The following is a 19,883-nucleotide window of genomic DNA, read 5'->3' as shown; positions in this document are numbered from 1 at the left end:
TATTGAAGGCCACTGAATATGGCCTCAGTAAACATGACTAAAATAATGTCCAGAATACAATTGGACAAGGAAGTACAGAAACTAAACAAATAAAGTTTTGGATTTTATGGGAATGTTCAATAAAATGGAATATCTATCAAAACCCTTTTTCGTGCAGTATTATTACATTTAGCAGTACTTATTAGTAGTACTTATACCAAGTCCTTCTGCTGCTATTTCAAACTGAAAAAGAGCAACGAGCGTCCAAAGTGCAGTTTCTCAAATTAGACAGTTGAAAAGGAGGGGTAGAGGGGTAGGGGGGTCTAGAAAGCCGGCGACCCCGCATCGTTTATGTTTGCAACTATCATATTTTCCGACACGTTTGGTATAAGAGATAACACATTTGGCCTAAAACTATGAAGTCTTTGAACATAATATATTTGTGACAATTGCCCAGGTACAGTAATTTTCATACGTACGCTCCTTGGGTGGAAACCACTGCGCATGCGTGGATCATTCGATGACTGCTAGTCTGGCTAACAGCTAGCTGCGAAGCCGACATGGAGAGAAAAGGTAATCTTTACAAAGACATAGCATTTCTGCATTCCAGCAATGTCAGGCTGTATGGCTCCTCATATGAAACACACACTATGGCATATTCTCGGGATTCCTTAACCGCAAGGTGTTATCAATGTGAACGTTTAGCTGGTGCTGGAATTGAGCACGTCTGTCACGCACTGTTGAGCTGAAGGAAGCTAACGTTAGCTGTCTACCTTGACACCAGCTCCAATCAAACATGTACGAGTTTGCCGACGATTTCCCGATAACTGCACCAGATATTGATGTATACACACACATAGACACGCCAACGCGTCGATAACGGTTACCTGCTATCGCTTCGTTTCTTAACTAGCATGACAGCTGACTCGATGTGATTATTTTGCCACGCACCTTGCATGTTGAACCCTCTTTCAGCATTTTCTAATGTTTGAGAATGTAAAGGTTTGCTTGTTTCATGGACAATACACGTATACATGCCCTCGTGCACATTGATTGTGAGTGGGCGTTTTAATTTACATCTTTGCAGACATGATCACATGAGATAATGTCAGGGTAAAGGAGGGTGTCACGTTCTAGAGGTAATACATTGTGTGTATTCAGTTCAAATACGTATGTTTACCATACGCCTTATTGAATAACCTAAGGGGGCAATCAACCTCATGTTTCTTGACAGTTTTGGCACTCCAAGCGAGGAAGAAGAGGGCAAAGGCAAAGAAATCCAGCAAAAAGTGAGTAACTGCTTTGCCTCAGTGTTGTCGGTTATTGTAATGTCGTGCATTGGATCTCTTCCATCTCGAGCCCTAACCCCAGCGCTCCAGTCATGTCGCATCCGGAAAAGCACGTCGTGAGAATCTCCGACACACGTGCTGCCGTCCGCGCACGCTAGAGTTTTGTAATGCACGACAACTATTCATTATTTATTATGCATCTTCGTATGTTCAAGTGTCTGTGATCTTCTATCAATTTGTGTTGTTGAGAATTAGTCATAGCCGTAGCTATGCTCCTCCTCTTTGTCTAATACTGTCTGTTGAACTACCTTCCTACTAATAATTCCATCAGAGGCATCCGCCAGAACGTTACATAACACCCTGTGCTATATTTAAATTGAAGAGAATGAAGCCTACATATATAGGCTCACGGAGACATTGCCGTTTCAATGGAAACGGCACCCTTGCAAATAACCCCCCATCTTCTCTGTGATCTTCTTGGCACACCTGCCAATGCTAAATAAAATGCATTTAAATATCTATTTGAGAGAATCCATATACTCGCTCATGCATCTTGAAGACTTTGGAGTGAAAAGACAGTGCTTTGTTATATCATTTCAATAAATGTCCTTTTTAGTTTAACCTTTATCTCCAGGAAGGGGTATTAGATAACCCAAAATAAGCTTTTTTTATTCTTGAGCAAATATGTTGAAATAGTTAAATAGCTGCATGCGAAAATGTACACAGTCACCAACCCAAATGAAGTCCAATCTGGTTTGCCTTTTAAAGATCGGAATGGATTGATTAGGTTACGTTTACCACTAGATCCCTAAACTTAACAGCAATTATTGCATTAATATTGTTTTTACCTATTTCTGTTGCATTGCGTTACCAGACTCTAAAGTCTAAAGCGCTGTGAATTAATGGCTGTACTAATAAATAAGAAAATGATGTAAATTGTAATCTGTCAATTTTAATTTATTTTGCTCAGTGGCAGTGTCTTGAGTCTGAGGCAAAATGGCTGTATTGTTAAATAATTTAGATGCATTTTGAAAAGATTTTGCTAAAGAGATGTTAATGAGTATGCCAGTACCAATTGTATACCAGAGGGTCCACTCTGTGGTTCAGCTAGCGCTGAGATGATGCTTCTACGACAGCGGTTGAAGCTCCTCAGGAGGCCTTGGTGTTATTGCTTAAACTAAATTAGATGTTCGACGAGTTGGAAACGCCCAGTTCTCCGAAATAATTTGCAGACTTGAGTCAAATGAAGACGTGCATATCATTTCACAAGTTATTCCGCAGTCCTCTATCCAAAGCGATGTGCACTTCATTTGCAAATTTAGGAAGGTCAGTAGGGTTTAGGTGCTTGCTCAAGGATTGAGGTAGAAATGGGAATCCAACCCAGAATCTTTGAGGTTGGGATTTCACCACGACAACTAGATTGTGCCACTGAACTCGTTCAACTAATATCTGTGCACAAAAGGATCACACACAATGATGTTGGATTGTGAGTGACTTGAAGGTAGGAGTGGAATTGTCTTTTCAGAAGCGAAAGCGCGTAGGGAGATTCTTAGATCGATGTCTCAGTCCTCAACCCTATTGTTTTTCTGTGGTTCACGTTTTCACAAAGTCTGCGGTGGATCAGGCTGTACCTCCGTCGCTTGCGTTTACTAAACACAGCTGTGTGCCCGAGGGCCTCCACTCGAGACAGCTCTCGGGACTGGATTGACCGCTCTGCTCTACCCCTGTGTGTCCCACAGACAGCCGGCTCACCCCAGAGCTCTGCCCCAGCCGCAGCCAGAAGCCTCTCCACAGGAGCCCGAGGAGGAGATCCTGGGCTCTGACGATGAGGAGCAGGAGGATCCAAACGACTACTGCAAGGGTACGCCTCCCTCCTCCTCCACCCCCTCCACCCCCTCCCCACTCAGTCTCACCGGGTCCGATGCTTAATGGTGCAAGGTTGAATTTAGTCACGTCCAGCGAAACACGCTTGGCAGACAAGGAATATAATATTCATGAGTATGTTTTTAATTAGTGTCTAATCCCATGAAACACAATTATAAATTACCTTAGAATTCTCTCTTTAATTCTACAAAGAGACTGGGTCCCCTTCCACTGGGCCCACCATGTTTCTGCAGTAGCCCAGAACAGACAAACGACTCGAGAGTACACGTTTTTAATTAACAATCATAATCGCTACCTTACTTGTTCGTCAGTACTTGCAGACTAAATACATTTTAGTAAATCTATCAAGGAACCTCACCAGTTGACACTTGGAATCTCGATGCTGTCTTAGACAAATATCATAATGTTGGAACACCTTCTGACACCTTACATGTCAGTACAGGCCACCGTAGCTCATTCTACGATGTTGGAAAGGTAGAGGAATTCACAAGGTCGCCATTTGCAATCTCTCCAGTAGATGGCATTCAATTCTACACTCTGCACTTTTAAGAGTATCTGCTGCTTCTCTTTTAAACAGGTGGCTATCACCATGTGAAGATAGGAGACCTTTTCAACGGGAAGTATCATGTCATCAGAAAGCTGGGATGGGGACACTTCTCCACAGTGTGGCTGGCGTGGGACATCCAGTAAGAACACTCTTTCAGCTACTCTTTTGGTATTTTTATTTCAGTGCATTCCACTTCGTGCCTTTTTGTTTTGTGATTCCTTTGTATTTGATTTTCATTGATGGCACTCTTTGGTCTGAGTGGTACGTGTCATTTTGGTTTGCAGGGTGAAGCATTTCGTGGCAATGAAAGTAGTGAAAAGCGCAGAGCACTATACCGAAACGGCCGTGGACGAGATCAAACTCCTCAGATCTGTGAGTAGAAATATTAACTCATTGCATTGTAATTTGTAAATGTGTGAATGGACATGAATCGATGATTGGTAGTAGCTAGACATGCTTTTATAATATAGGCTAATTATACTTTGAGCATTTGAATCCAACTATGTCCTCATGTGTTTTTATATAAATACGAAAATAAATTATAATAATTTCTGTATATCTTTTTTTCTTTTTTTTTTTCCACTAGGTACGAAACTCTGACCCCGATGACCCCAACAGGGAGATGGTGGTCCAGCTGCTAGACGACTTCAAGATCTCCGGCGTTAACGGAACTCGTATCCTTTCTGCTGCTCTGCCCGGCGTCTCCCGGGCCGTTCCCGGTCTGCCGTGAGACTAGTGCATCTGAGCCATTGTTCTCACTTGTGCCCCAACTGGCGCCGCTGGACTCTGCTAATCCCTTTTGGAAAGTACTTTGTCAGCCAAAGGATATAAGTCCTGCACGCCGGTGTCATGTTTAGCTGGAAGCCGACGTGCCGGGGACGCTGTAAACAACAGGTGACCTCCCCTCTGAATGGAGCCCTAAGTGTCTCAAACAGACCCCACCTAGCAGCTAACCTGTGAGTGGTCGTGCGAGGTCGGGTTGCTGAGGGTGAGACGGGGCCGATGACGCTGTCCCTGCCCCCCCGAAAACCCGACTGTAGTGCTGTCATATGAGACCGCTTGACACGACAGAAGTATTTTTTTCGCCCCCCTGCAAGAATGTTTTACTTGCCTGCTGCTTAATGATTTGTAGTTTATATACATCACAAAAGCAGGCTTGGAAGATGTGACTTCTTCGAAACGTATTTAAAGATATAGGGAGATATAAATTGCTCAACACAGAGCCCAAATTAGTACTTGGGGCCCCAAGTACTAATTTGAAAATTCATTTTGCATCTAGTTCAAACTTCAAACTTGAGTTAATGCTCCCCTCCACTTACATACTCCAAATTGCGGGGAGGGTTCAGGAGAGACCACTGCTGAACTTGGCTCCGTCTACGCCCTTGGAATACTTGAAAGACTAGTGAATATTATGGCATGTAAAAAAAAAAGCACTTAAATTATTTGGCAATGTATAGTTAGTTTTGAACAGGTGTTGGCCTTAACTGCTGTGTGTGTCAGATGTGTGCATGGTGTTCGAGGTCCTGGGACATCACCTGTTGAAGTGGATCATTAAGTCAAACTACCAGGGTCTGCCGCTGCCCTGTGTCAAGAGCATCATACGACAGGTAACCCAACACCCCCTCCTCTCGCACCTAAGTATGGAGGAGACTCCTCTACCCCTACCTGGTTTTGAAGAGTGGGCGATAAGCAAGCACTCTAGCAACACTTGAAGTTTAGTGTTAGCATTATTTTTGCCTCCATCTTATGTTGCTTTCTGCATACCTGAGTACCACTTTTTTTACACGATACAGTGATATATAACTTTAATCAGTAATTTAGTATTTTAATTTACATTTTTGTATTTTAATTGTTATATTATTAAGCTACTATGTCAAGTAACACTTTACCATCCGGTATCAAGTGATGTTTTTGTATATTCGTAATGAATAAGGGAAAGATTATCTCTGTGTGTGTGTGTGTGTGTAAAAACATCAGACTGGATGTGGCTGATCTAGAAACCTTTCTGGATTAAGAATCAGTTAAAGCAAAGGGTAATAAGTAATATAATTAGTTACCACATTATACAGTAATATTGTAGCTTAACCTCTCGCTTTAAAATGGAAGTAATGTAATGCATCTTGAAAATAACTTCCCGCACATCCCCGGTGTGTAAACCCCCCAGGTTCTGCAGGGCCTGGACTACCTGCACACCAAGTGTCAGATCATCCACACGGACATCAAGCCGGAGAACATCCTGATGAGCGTGGACGAGCCCTACATCAGGAGGCTGGCCGCCGAGGCCACGGAGTGGCAGCGGGCTGGAGCCCCGCCCCCCTCCGGCTCCGCAAGTATGTCACGCCCACATTTAATCCACATGATGGTTCTGAATGGTGTTGAATAAGCGGCACTGAATAACACTGACTTTGAACCTATTGTCGTTTCAGTAAGCACTGCGCCGGTGCCGAAGCAAGTAAGTCCCCAGCACCCCCTTCTTCCAGTCAGTTCTGCATGTTTCATTAGAATTTACTCTCCTGTGTATCACCTTCACAGGAAGTTACCATAACCCAGATAATAACCCATTCCTCCCTTTCTGTGGGGTCGTGCGTGTTCAGACGCTCAAGATGTCCAAGAACAAGAAGAAGAAGCTAAAGAAGAAGCAGAAGCGGCAGGCGGCGCTGCTGGAGAAGTGCATCATGGACCTGGAGGAGATGGAAGAGATGGAGAAGGTGGAGGAGGAGGAGGACGATGACGACGACGAAGACCCCCAGTCTCCCAAGGCGAGGGCCTGCGCCCCCCTCCGACAGCTGTCTCTACGGGACATAGGGGAGGAGGAAACGGCCGGTAGGGCTGGCTTCATTGACCAAAAAATATCATGCAAAGATTTAATATGTACTATCTAGTCATTTGTCCAAAGTGGAGATGAATGAGCAGCTAGGGGTAAGACACATTGCTCAGGGATTCATACAGGTAGGCTGCGGACATCGGGGGGGTCCCAACCCAGACTCTTTCGTCTGGAAGTCGAACCAATCAGTGACGAGACTCTCCTTATATTTGGAAGTGTGACTGAACACTGTTGCACTCTGGGCCTGTGCTTCCCCTGTGTCCTCAGAGTGCAGCGTGACTGCAGATGTAACCAGGCTGGGGCTGGACGGGCCAGAGAAGAACTGCAACGGCCTCACCTGCTGCACCGAGGTGGGGGTGGTGGAGCAGCAGCAGCAGCAGCAGCAGGAGGAGGAGGAGGAGGAGGAGGAGGGCAGGGAGGAGTCGAGGCTGCCCGGGGGCAGGGAGGAAGACCAGCACAACGGCAACACGGAGCAACTCGCCGCCCGGGACGGAGGCAAGAGGCAGCGGCCCACCTGCAACGGGGCGCCGGCCGGCCAACAAGGGGACGACAAAGCTGAGGACACCCAGAGCAGCAGGGGAGCGAGGAGGGCGACCCCCGGTGGAAGACCGGAGGAGGGCGAGCTGGACCAGAGTAGGACTCTAGAGGAGGAGGAGGAGGAGGGGGAGGAGGGGGAGGAGGAGGCCGAGGGGAGGGCTGGCTGTCGGAATGGAGCCCAGGAGAGCGTGAGAAACGGTCAGTGCTCATTTTTTGTTTGTTTGTTGTGCACAAACTAGAGGGGCACCGGTGTCTTTTAGTTCAAGGCCGATAGCAAGTGTTATGCCCCATTTCCACTGCAGGGTGCGGAACGGATCGGATCGCAAAGGTGCGGTAGGGAGGGGGCGGTATAGCCCAGCTCAGTTCCGAGGTCGCGTTTCCACTGCCGACAGTAGCCTTGGTGGTAGCCCGGATGTCGATCGCCGCGGCAGCTACGTAAACATCGTAAACAACGTCTTCCTCCCCAAGAATGCAGACGAGCGTCTCCACCTCCTTGTTCGCCCAAGCAAGCTTTTTACGCGACATGTTAATTGTAAAGAATAATACCTCGAGGCTACTGTTTGTTTGTTTTTATCCCCGCGTCACCCGGAAGTGACGATTCTGTCGACCAATCAACGGAGGGGGGGTGTAGCTAGAATTTCACGAGACCCTTTCAGGCGTCTGGTCTCGTTTTGGGTACCGCAACGGAGGAGTCCCGAGAATGGGGCCGGAACGGGTACGGCAAAGTCCGGGTCACGCCCACTTTTGGCGGTGGAAACGCGACCCGACCCGCACCGATCCGATCCGCACCCTGCAGTGGAAATGGGGCATTAGTCGTCATAGAAACCGCTCCCCAATGTTTGGGAGCATACATTTTCAAGTAAATGATGAATACATAAAAACATTGCTAACAAGTAAAAAAGATCCATAAGAAACTCTTCTAGAACATTCAAGGGCAAGCTAGTGGTACTTGTCACACAGTGGAAAAGACATTGGAAAGATTTTTTCGACAATCTGGGGCGTGAATGTGAACACAAAGATTGAGATGCGGAATGTATGCATGAGCAAGGTGTGTGAGAAGCAGAGCTTCTGCGACGTCGGGAGAGAGAAAACAAGTACTTGTTCTTCCAAAGTCCAGTGACAAAGCATTTTAGGCGACTCTACAATTGAGAACTGTAAATGTATTACTTGTTGTGTATTATCCTAACCATCACCATGGCTACCTGCCTAGCAATACTGGCTTCTCTGGAAGCTAAGCAGGGCCGGTCTGGTGCATCCTTGCATGGGGGAGTAGTGTGTGCTGGTCGAGGTGTTGGATGGCCAGTAGGGGGTGCTCAGTCCTCTGGCAATTTTTATTCAAGCCGATTCAAAAACATAGTCTTTCTAATATGACTTTAATAAACCGAGGTCCCGGCTCCCTGTGTTCACTAAAGATCCCAAGACACTCATCGCAAGAGTAGGGGTGATGGCCCCGGTGTCGGGTGAAATTACACCCTGTCTGTTGTACCAACATGGCCCCCTAATCATCCCCCAGTCCCTAATTAGATAGTGTCATCATTCCTCACCTCTCCACTACGAGAGCCAGTGTGTGGGGAGCGTTCTGGCACATAGTGGCAGCTGTGCATCACCCAAGTGGGTGTATAGTGGTTTAGGTGTCATAACACCTCCACGCACTCACTCACTATGTAATCCTATTTGGATACCTTGAAAAGTGCTCTATAAATGTGATTAATATCAGCATGAAAATGCCGATACCGATAATGGGAAATATGAGCGGGCCAGACCGATAATCGGTCATTCCCTAACATAGTCAAATGAAATCCCTCTAGCTTACCTTTTTTGTCTTCCTTTAATTTTTATGTGAACAAACAGAAATTATGTACATTGAAGCATTTTGGGGAAATTGATATAATGTAGTTTTGTACTGATTTAGTTTTGATTTGATGTCTTTATATAGATGCTTATATCATGGTTTCTAAGCCATTGATGGCTATAAACATTTGTATTTACTCTTCATCTGTGTGGAGGTTTTGTTTGCATGGCTGAGCTAATTAAGAGGTATCCTAATAATAGAGGGTAATGGTGAATTTGACATATTTCCTTCCTTTCCTTGCTTTGTCTGTGTCTCTCCCACTCACTCACACTCCATGCTATTCACAGGCAAGCTTTCAGCAGGTGCACTGCTAGTCAACCCTTTGGAGCCAGTGAATGCAGACAAGATTAAGGTGAAGATCGCAGACCTGGGCAACGCCTGCTGGGTGGTGAGTAGGCTGCTAATGACTTCTGGGACTTCCTGTGGGGAACGCCAAGCTCGGCATGTCTCCCACTACCCCCCCCCCCCCTTTAAAATAAATGATCCATTGGGAAAGTCTGCTCCTGGGTTTTGAGCTCGGGTGTGGAAGAATTTTTAATTAATATAATTTTTTGTTCAATTGGGAAAGCCGAAGAAAAAGGGTGATGTCTTAATGTTTGGCTGTGCCATGTGGAGTAATCGACTGCATTGTGGGTAATTGTGGCGTTATTTGAGGCTAGTGCCGTGGCGGTTATATGGCGCGCCGGAGGGGTCTCCTACATCGGCACATGTGGCTTGAGTCTCTGGGTACGCCGTGTTTCCTCCCTCACCCCCGCGCTCCTCTGGCTCTGCCCCTTCCCTCCCTCAACAGCACAAGCACTTTACAGAAGACATCCAGACCCGGCAGTACCGCTCCCTGGAGGTGCTCATTGGCGCTGGCTACAGCACACCGGCAGACATCTGGAGCACGGCCTGCATGGTGAGCGCCCCGGCCGCCGTCGACACACGGCCGACACACTGTGTGGATGAACAGACACGTAGTGCACGGCCGACACACTGTGTGGATGAACAGACACGTAGCGCACGGCCGACATACTGTGTGGATGAACAGACACGTAGCGCACGGCCGACACACTGTGTGGATGAACAGACACGTAGCGCACGGCCGACACACTGTGGGGATGAACAGACACGTAGCGCACGGCCGACACACTGTGGGGATGAACAGACACGTAGTGCACGGCCAACACACACTGTGTGGATGAACAGACACGTAGCGCACGGCCGACATACTGTGTGGATGAACAGACACGTAGCGCACGGCCGACACACTGTGTGGATGAACAGACACGTAGCGCACGGCCGACACACTGTGGGGATGAACAGACACGTAGCGCACGGCCGACACACTGTGGGGATGAACAGACACGTAGTGCACGGCCAACACACACTGTGTGGATGAACAGACACGTAGTGCACGGCCGACACACTGTGGGGATGAACAGACACGTAGTGCAAGGCCAACACACACTGTGTGGATGAACAGACACGTAGCGCACGGCCGACACACTGTGGGGATGAACAGACGCGTAGCGCACGGCCAACACACTGTGTGGATGAACAGACACGTAGTGCACGGCCAACACACTGTGGGGATGAACAGACACGTAGCGCACAGCCAACACACTGTGTGGATGAACAGACACGTAGTGCACGGCCAACACACTGTGGGGATGAACAGACATGTAGCGCACGGCCAACACACTGGATGAACAGGATGAAGCGCCAAGCCTACCCTCACGGGGCTGATGTCTGCTCATCCTGGGGTCCAGGGGGGTACTCTACCCAGTTGGAGGGGAGAGTAATTGAGGTCCAGTGGGGTACTCTACCCAGGGGGAGGGGGAAGTAACTGTACACTTTAAACGCATTTATTTCATGCACCTTTTTGGAGCATGGCAATGCCAACTTTTCGCTCATTATTATAGGCCAAAGGTAGACTATAGGGTTAGTATATAAGGAAGTGACATGCATATCTAAATGGAAACTTCTAATTAAAGGAAAAGAAAAGGAAGGAAGGAAAACTTTATTTTGTAGCTTAGAGGAGATATACATTTCTTGAGTTTTAGTGCTGCAGTTTATGTGGTGGTGTGATGCTTTCTCCTCTCTCTCTCTCTCTCTTCTCAGGCCTTCGAGCTGGCCACCGGGGACTACTTATTCGAACCACATTCTGGGGAAGATTATTCCAGGGACGAAGGTATTGTACCTTCAACTTTAACCCCTCTTTGTCAGAGCTAGTTTTAATCACAAAGTACCCTTTCCCTCTGTTTTTACTGCATTGGATTAAGGTAAACAAAAGGTGCTTTCTCTGAAATGAACCACTAGAACTGATGTCGTTTTAGAGCCGGTGCTTGTGTTTGGTGAGCAATTCACAAAGACACTTGAGTAATCATTTTGCGGATGGGAAAGGCTACTTAAGCCAGCCATCAATCACACACACTTGATTTAGTAATATTCCTACAACACTTCTTGTGTGTTGTCTCCAGTTCCTTTCTGATGGGCCTTTTGGAACAAATTTGTTGCTAGTGGCATGCCTCCATTATCTTTGAATTTGTAATACCTCTCTGCTTTGATTACATTGACTTTATAAGTTGTCTGTTTAAGTCTAGATCTGTTCGGAAATGCCTATTATGTAATATTGAGTGCCTTTATTCCTGTGACTATTTCCTCTCTAACATCAAAGTGAGCCATCCCTGTCACCCACTGGGGTTACACACAACAACCCACATCTCCACATGCATGATTTAAAAGAGAAGGAGCTCTGAGCTACCGCTCAAGCTCAACGATTCAGTTACCACCACAAACACCAAACTCCATGACTTCACTCCTCAAAAAAAGCCACTAACCAATCCTCATCGGGCTGCTCCTCCTTTCATGTTGAACCCTTCCCTGATGCGAAGCATGAAGTGTCTGCCCTGACTTGCATCCACCTCGGGTGTTTAGTCGTAGCTCTCCGCTAATTGGCACTCCTTCCACAGCTATAAACTGTGATGCTCCAGTGTAAAGAATGCACTGCTGCACCTTTCCCCCTTGGCATGATATCATTCTTCGGTCTCCCTTTGCCTATAGTGGCTCAGCATCTCATCAATTTATTTGCACCAGTCAAATGTTTTAATGGCTAAGATTTTGTGTGTGTGTTTGTTTTTTTTACATACCTAATTTAGCGGTTGTTTGATTCAACTACCAACTTAATTGTGTGTCTTCAATGCTGGTCATACTTATTTTTGTTTTTCATCATCATTCTTAATCATCATCTTTTACATTCCATCTGCCTTGTTTACTCATGATCAACTCTTATCCTCCATATCGCTGCTGTTTTTTTTTTTTTCTGCTTTCCCTTACCCCTTATCCCCCCCCACCCCTCCACCATCGCTCTCCTACATCCTCGGCGCCCTTCCGCTGACGCCCCTCATCTCCAGACCACCTTGCTCTCGTAATCGAGTTGCTGGGTCAAATCCCACGCCACCTTGCCCTGAGTGGGAAATTCTCACAGGAATACTTCACCAAGAGAGGTACGCCAGCCTGTGTATGCAAGCCCAGCCCTGGGGACGGACGGTGGGTCAAGGGAGGGGAGGCAGAGTGGCCCATGGCTCATGGCAGCATGGCTTTGATGACCTGTCAAGGTTTTCTGTGCCTGGGAAGGCCTGCAGGATAACCAGTAGGCAGGAGTCAAGCAAATGGACTCAAACATTTGTTTTTAAAGCTACCTAATCCAGGTGAGCTATGAGATGTTTTATTGCTCTGCGTTCAGCCCAAGCAGGCTTTTCTTAAAAAGGTTATTCACCCTTGAATTAAAATAATCATGGGCTGTTACCGAGAATCCCAGCATGTCTCGGTAGTTGTTAAATAATGGTTGTGGTCATACAGGCCAGATGTTAGTCATCAGTAATCCATTTGGTCTGTCACCCAGGGCTTAATCATTCGTGTTGCTCGAAGGGCTTTAAACCCGTCAAGGGCACATGGGTTTACTAAACACACAGAGGCACACGTGTGAAAGCTGGGTGAAAGGGGGGGGGTCATTCATCTCTGATGGGTTAAATGAAAAAAGACGCTGTTGGTGTCCTGCCGGCCAGACCTCTCTGCTCCTCTACCCTCCTCATCCTCACCCAGAGCGGGCCACTGACTAGAACACTGTATGATGAATCTGTCTGTTTGTCTCCCCTCCCCTCTCCCCCTTCCCCCCTCCCCCCCACACCCTTATTCCCCTCTTCCTCGTCCGTGTGGCGGCCCCTGGCCGGCTCTGTGTAGACCATATAGCGTTGATCATTGAGCTGCTGGGGACTGTCCCGCGCAAACTCGTTTTGGCGGGAAAACATTCCAAGGACTTTTTCACCAAGAAAGGTAAAGTGTCGGCAGAGTTTGGCTTTCACCGAGGAACGCGCTCTCATTCCGTCTCCCGCCCCCTTTTAACTCAAAACCTGCATTATGGATCTCTGTCACCACCACTTTTTCTGCAGACAAAGTATTATTTAAAGACAAATGTCCCTCGGCTAATGTTTGTCTTGGGTGGTTGGGAAAGTTGGAATACTTTTGAACGAAAGTGATCGCTGAAGTGACAAAGTTACATTGTGCAGTTTTACTTTTTTGCAAAAACAAATCCTGAAACGATGGATGTACTAGTTTAACATGGCTGTTAATCTCTAATTGACTGGGACAGTGAAGTACGCCGTCATTAGAATAGTAACTGAACCGGTCAAATAAACCATTTAGAACAGTTTAGTAGTTAAAGCAGCAATATACAAAATTTCAACTAGCTCGTAGCTTAAAAAATAACACTGACGTATCAATATGGATCGATGGTCGCCATAGAAAACATCAATAATGTTATCAATAAAATCACATCCTGTAACCTCCATATATACTACAAATAAAAATCATGTAGTTAGTTTGCTGCATAGCTAGTTAAAGTGCACGGGTCAATAACTGCTCTTTCTAATTCTACTAACTTGAAGGGTCTCAATCTATCACATGGTGACTTTAAAGAGATGCTGCATGCATGTTATTGACTGCGTTGGCATGTGTGGCGCTGACATGAGCCTCGTATTCTAGGTGACCTGAAGCACATCACCAAGCTGAAGCCATGGGGGCTGCTGGAGGTGCTGGTGGACAAGTACGAGTGGCCCCGCGAGGAGGCCGACTGCTTCGCCGACTTCCTGCTCCCCATGCTGGACCTGGTCCCCGAGAAGAGGGCCACAGCGGCCGAATGCCTACGCCACCCCTGGATCGCCATCTAGTGGCGCCCTCCTGCCATTGCACCTCCCCTCTCCCTTCTCCTCCTCTCATTCTCCAGAGACTGCAACAGATCACTTTCCAGTTTGGGCATATCTGATAAATATTTATTATTTCTTTGTTTGTTTTTTTTGTTTGGTTATCTTGTTCTTATCATTGGGGTGTTGCTCGTATATATGTTTTACTTTTCCGTGTGTCCGTTCATCTCTCCCTTTGTATTGATGGTGTAGGGATCCCAGTGACTTTGTTATTTCATGCTTGTGAGTGGTTCATGCTTCGTAACCACCCCCCTCTCTCCACCTCCACTGTATATCATTAAGACGTTTCCCTGTAATTTTAGTCGCTCATCCTTGGTTGGTTTTCATTCTGCACTAAAAAAACAAACAAACTTAAAACCTCAAGGATATGTAGATGGTTCGGTTTAACCTGTCCCTCTCCTCCATGGAAAATAAGAAAAGAAAAAAAAGACTCAATGTGTTTCTCTTACAGTTTCATTAATGTCGTGTTCTCTCCTTTTATGACTTGTTTTATCTTGTATTCAATGACACACTTTTTTTGTATTTGTTAGATTAGTGTATGGACATTGGACGACAGGCTGACCATTTTCACATGATACGCCGTAACGATATGCAGAGATTATTTTCCAATCATAATCACTTGTTTTTAGTTGAAACATTAACATCTGTTGCTGTAGGTCCTTTTTAGGCTTAGCTAAATCTATCACCTGACATAGTGTGGTTGGTTGTAATGAAATACTTAATTCTCATGGGAGGCTGGCATTCTCATACATTTATAACATTTCAGCAATATGATGTTTGGGAAGGTTTCAATAAGATGGCATGTTAAGAAGCCCAATATAAGGTAAAAGGAAAAAAAAACAAGTAAAAAAATAAACTGTCTGTATATACCTGTACCAAAGAGTTTGCCTTGTTATGTATATTACAGCTGTGTACAGTTTTTAACAGATCGCACTATGTCTTAGCTAAAGTACTTTAGCTAGGTAGTATTGTTTTAATAAAGCATTTGGAAGAACTGTCCAAGCTCATTTGTATGTAAGGCCAACTGTTCCATAATGTCTTCTCCCCATAGAAATGGTCAAACTTGAAATAATATTGTTCTCAATTAAACAATTCTACAAAGACTCCTTAGACCCAGTTTCTAATAATTCCTTTTATCATCTCAAACCAAATACACATTGGTAAACCTTTAGTCTTGGCTTTGGCGGTAAAGACAAAAAGGCCAGGTTTTTAGTATATTAAGTCAAAGAAGTGTTAAATCACCGCACACTGGTATAAGCTGATTTTATTTTGTTCACAAAATAAATCAGCTTATCGTCTTCTACCTGTGTGCGGTGATTTGACACTCATTTGACTTAATATACTATTGTTGACTGCACATCTGCAGCACCTGAGAATCAAAAGGCTGTGCACAGGGACTTCGTTCTCTTTTGGCCATGTTTTTTGTGTTTAAAGTGGACATATTATACCACCAGGTGTGAGTGTGATTAGCAGTTACAAGCCATTGAAAATCTGTGTCTTCTGACATCACTAGCGGGCTTGTCCACCTTAACGTTTGCTTCAGTCCACTGGGTAGGCTGGTAAACTGATCTATCCAGCACACATCTTGGTGGACACGCCCACTAGTGATGTCAGAAGACGCAGAAGAACGGCTTGTAACTGCTAATCACACTCACACCAGGTGGTATAATATGTCACCTTTAACTAATCTACAAACTAATAAAACCTTATTTGGGGTTGTGCATTATGTGGAGAAGAAACAATTCATAACCGTTGTTGGATTGAAACATGTCCTCATAAGAAGCATAGACTAAAATAATTTTCATGGGAAAGTAGATTATTAAACATCTCAAAGTCTGCTAATAAATAGTGTTGGAAAGACTCGGGGCTTATGGGGGTGGGTTCTGAGTCCACACCAAGATTTTCTGTGGTTTGTAAATCCGATACGCTGCATCTTCGTTCAGCTGCACTGCCTCCATAATATGAGTGTGTGGTAATTGGTCACTGGCTTGGCCACGTGAGTGTACGATAATTGGTCACTGGCTTGGCCACGTGAGTGTACCGTAATTGGTCACCCTAATGTCTACTTAGCCTTAATTGTCAATATGGTCTGCAGGGAAAATAGACTCCATCCATTAAATGAGAGGAGGAAGGAATAGAAGGAAATCGATGGACTGAAATTTCAGGAGATTGCATGAAACATCGTTTTCTGAGGCTCAATGCACACCTTGTTAGGACTTAATAACACAATTAGATGTGATTTATGGAATTCCTTTGGCATCCACTCTAATTTGACATGTATTTACTCAATCAAAATCAAGTAATATGCCTAATGAAAAAAATACAAATTGCGCGATGGTACAAAATTGCTTTTTACTGCAGATTTAGAAGAAAACATAAGGCGGGAAGAAGATATATGGCCATTGGTTATTCTTCTTTACCTTTGTAATCAGTTTCAGATTTCAGAGTTCAGAGTTTAATAAGAGATCAAATGCATCAGCACTTTCTTTGTCCTCCTTGGCTTTGAAGATCAATACAAATTATGCTGTAAAAAAAATGGGAAAACACATTAACAAAATTAGATGAGACTTTGTTTTTTAAACTCAGCAACATTGCTAGCTGTTACCCCTCAGCAATTTAAAAAACTTAAATTTCTTATCACACTGATAAGTCAAGTGCAAAATAATACTTAGTTATTATTTTACATTTTAATACTTTGGCACTATTTGAACATTATCTTTATGTCGACCTGTCTGTCTATATCAAATCAATAGCTCCAGTTCTGCCTCACCTTGGCCCTCTACCTCCCCTAGTCTCCCTGTTCTGCCTCACCTTGGCCCTCCGCCTCCCCTAGTCTCCCTGTTCTGCCTCACCTTGGCCCTCTACCTCCCCTAGTCTCCCTGTTCTGCCTCACCTTGGCCCTCCGCCTCCCCTAGTCTCCCGTTCTGCCTCACCTTGGCCCTCTACCTCCCCTAGTCTCCCCGTTCTGCCTCACCTTGGCCCTCTACCTCCCCTAGTCTCCCCGTTCTGCCTCACCTTGGCCCTCTACCTCCCCTTGTCTCCCTGTTCTGCCTCACCTTGGCCCTCTACCTCCCCTAGTCTCCCTGTTCTGCCTCACCTTGGCCCTCCGCCTCCCCTAGTCTCCCCGTTCTGCCTCACCTTGGCCCTCTACCTCCCCTAGTCTCCCTGTTCTGCCTCACCTTGCCCCCTGCCTCCCCTAGTCTCCCTGTTCTGCCTCACCTTGGCCCTCCGCCTCCCCAGCGTTTTCGGACACCAGCTTGTCCTGCCGGTTCCCCAGGGTGAAGGCCAGGAGGGACAGCATCAGGGCGTCCAGGATGCTGATGATGGCCAGGATGTAGGCCCAGCGCACGGTGCAGTTCCCCAGCGTGTACTTGTCCGTCATCAGGCCGCACATCCTCTTCACCTCCGGAGCGTCCCAGCCGTCCGGGTAGATCAGGCAGCCCCCCACCATCAACCCCGCTTGGAGACAAGAAATATGACAGCGGGCGAAGAGGTGAAGGCAAGCAGCGGGTTATCTGAGCACGGCTGCCATCGCTAAACATTGACAGTGTGTCGCCCATAATGGCCCTCGTAGTTGAATCTCGTCGGTTCAAAAGGCCGAAGCCTTGACTGTGTCATCAACTGCAGCCGAAAAAGTCCCACTTCCTGCCATGCAGTTTATGTGAGGAGTGTTAAACAGGGGGAATTGTTATCAGCAATTCAAAACATACTGTATATATCTCCCGGTGAGTGTGCCTGATGCTATGACAACGTCATTTTAAGCTGTAATCAGCTGATTGGTCAGTAATTCTGCATTATTGTACTTATCTAGTCCCTGGTTTGGAATTACTGTTAGCACATCGACAGTTCCCAGACACACAGTTCTTCCTTCAGAGTCGTGTTGCATTGGATGGTGTCACACCTGTTTGCGTTATGTATTTATTATAGATGAGTGCAGCAGACTCCAGCAGCTAACACCTGATCGTTCTCCATGTAATCAATCCCTCCTCGGAGGTGTCAGAGTCACGCCTGCGACTGGATAATTAGTCTTCCACAGTGTTGTTGCCACCTAGTGCAACAACACGCTACACTCTGGCCCGGTAATGCACTCTTGAAATTAGAGACAAGTAGATTGGCCTCAAGACATTTCACAGCCAGGATCAGCATCGCAATCACATCTTCATACCTACGGAGGATCAAACATGTTGCTTTCATGAAATGATGTGCCAGGGAGAAATGTTCAAGTTCGAGTTTACAATGTATGTGAAGTGTCTTGAACCTTTTAAAGCACTTGGAATAAGAAGTATTAATATTACTTTAACCTAAGTTACCTACTGCTTCAGAAAGGTACAATAAGAGACATAAGACACGCAATAAGAGCATCAAGGCCAATGTGTATTTGGCAGAAACATATGTAAGTGTGGATTCCTTTTGGATAAGGCTAGATACTTCTTGAGTAAAACCCCCATCTGTCTTATTCTCAGTGCCCAGTCACACTCAATTATAAAACATTTCAAAATGTATCATGCAGTCATATGGTCATGCAGTTGATGACCCCCAACCGAAAAGCACAGTTAAGGCCTCTTTTTTTTTGTTTTGCCCTACCCGAGGCGAGCTGCATCCAGGCACATATCTTGTAGACGTTCCCAGCGTTGCAGAAGAAGAACAGACTGAAGCACACGATGGTCCCGACAATCAGCAGCATGGAGGTTCCTATGAAGAACATGGCGGTCCGGAAGGCTGCGGAGGGAATGGTGCCGAATGCGAACACGGATCCTTTGCAGATGAGCTCCGAGGTCAGAGCGTTGCCGATGCAGTAGTGGAAGAGGCCAAAGTAACCCGCCTGTGGCGTGTTCACACTGTCGCCGATCCAAAAGGGCTGGATGAACACCACCATGATGATGATGGAGAAGCAGATGGTGAAGATGGCCCACATGACGCCGATGGCTCGGGAGTTCCTCACATAGTTGGTGTGGTAGATTTTAGAAGCCTCCTGGGCTGGCAGTAAGTTGGTCGCCTTAGGCTCCATTCAGGTCCTATATCAAGAAAGTAGGCTAAATGTAAAATAAAATAAAAAATACTATGAACATTGTTCTATTTTTTCAGCAAAAGTTTTTTCCCCTGTTGACAAAAGGAGCCAAATGTATCCAAACATCTGTAATAGTGTAACCTACTTCAATTAGTTGTACCGCGCATGCTACCCATGTTCTGCAAGACTCGGTCCTGACAGCTTCAGCACCACGGACAGCAGCCTCCAGTCTTCCTCTCCACGGTGACCTGACAGAGGAGACGCCTCCGGGTCGATGCCAGCCCAGCAGCTCATCGTCTGGCAACCTGACACGGAGAAGGTCCTTACCATTGTTTATTATGATAAGTGCTATATTTACTAAAATATAATTAAGGCATCTCCATAAGCATCAGTGCAAAAATATAAACCCTCTAGATTCTCTCTTCTGAAGATGTTAGGCAGTCAGAATGCGTCGCTGGGTGGGCGTGTCACTCTGAAGGTTTAGCTGACTGAAGAGAAGTCCCCTGCTGTATTAAAGTTTTGTTTGTTATAAAGGCTATAAAGGACGGATATATAACATGCTATTCGCCATGTTTACTGATTTTAATTAATCGAGAATGTATCAATGGATGCAAAGACCGCTGACCGTAGAGCCAACGCTATAACCGCAACGCCAGCACGAGATACAATCAGATACAAATTCACTTATTTTTACGATCCGGAAACTGTTCACTGGACAAT

The 19,883-nt window shown here is 45.8% G+C and overlaps 2 protein-coding genes across 4 annotated transcripts; one reads left to right on the top strand and one right to left on the bottom strand.

Annotated features, from left to right (window-relative positions):
* The first annotated feature begins 378 nt into the window (after positions 1 to 378).
* On the top strand, positions 379 to 15,261 carry srpk1a (SRSF protein kinase 1a). Of its 3 annotated transcripts, none has more exons than XM_060050723.1 (16): positions 398 to 552; positions 1,214 to 1,268; positions 3,008 to 3,129; positions 3,730 to 3,838; positions 3,984 to 4,071; positions 4,286 to 4,373; positions 5,200 to 5,306; positions 5,864 to 6,029; positions 6,126 to 6,151; positions 6,294 to 6,522; positions 6,791 to 7,258; positions 9,200 to 9,300; positions 9,703 to 9,810; positions 11,016 to 11,085; positions 13,137 to 13,229; positions 13,938 to 15,261. In XM_060050723.1, exons 1-16 carry the CDS (start codon positions 540 to 542, stop codon positions 14,120 to 14,122), a joined length of 2,028 nt encoding a protein of 675 aa, XP_059906706.1. In that variant the 5' UTR covers positions 398 to 539; the 3' UTR covers positions 14,123 to 15,261. The 3 variants fall into 3 exon arrangements, with proteins under 3 accessions (XP_059906693.1, XP_059906706.1, XP_059906698.1); XM_060050715.1 differs by lacking the exon at positions 13,137 to 13,229 and adding an exon at positions 12,308 to 12,400 and having other exon boundaries at positions 404 to 552; XM_060050710.1 differs by lacking the exon at positions 13,938 to 15,261 and having other exon boundaries at positions 379 to 552; positions 13,137 to 13,931.
* A 59-nt stretch (positions 15,262 to 15,320) lies between these two features.
* lhfpl5b (LHFPL tetraspan subfamily member 5b) lies at positions 15,321 to 19,571 on the bottom strand. Its single transcript, XM_060050695.1, has 4 exons — positions 19,309 to 19,571; positions 18,740 to 19,170; positions 17,375 to 17,614; positions 15,321 to 16,679 (listed from the first exon to the last, which is right to left on the bottom strand). Exons 2-4 carry the CDS (start codon positions 19,161 to 19,163, stop codon positions 16,675 to 16,677), a joined length of 669 nt encoding a protein of 222 aa, XP_059906678.1. The 5' UTR covers positions 19,164 to 19,170; positions 19,309 to 19,571; the 3' UTR covers positions 15,321 to 16,674.
* Between the last annotated feature and the right edge of the window lie 312 nt (positions 19,572 to 19,883).

The sequence above is a fragment of the Gadus macrocephalus genome, chromosome 1, assembly GCF_031168955.1.
Source record: "Gadus macrocephalus chromosome 1, ASM3116895v1".
Taxonomy (NCBI): Eukaryota; Metazoa; Chordata; class Actinopteri; order Gadiformes; family Gadidae; genus Gadus; species Gadus macrocephalus.
This window is presented reverse-complemented; position numbering and strand designations above follow the sequence as displayed.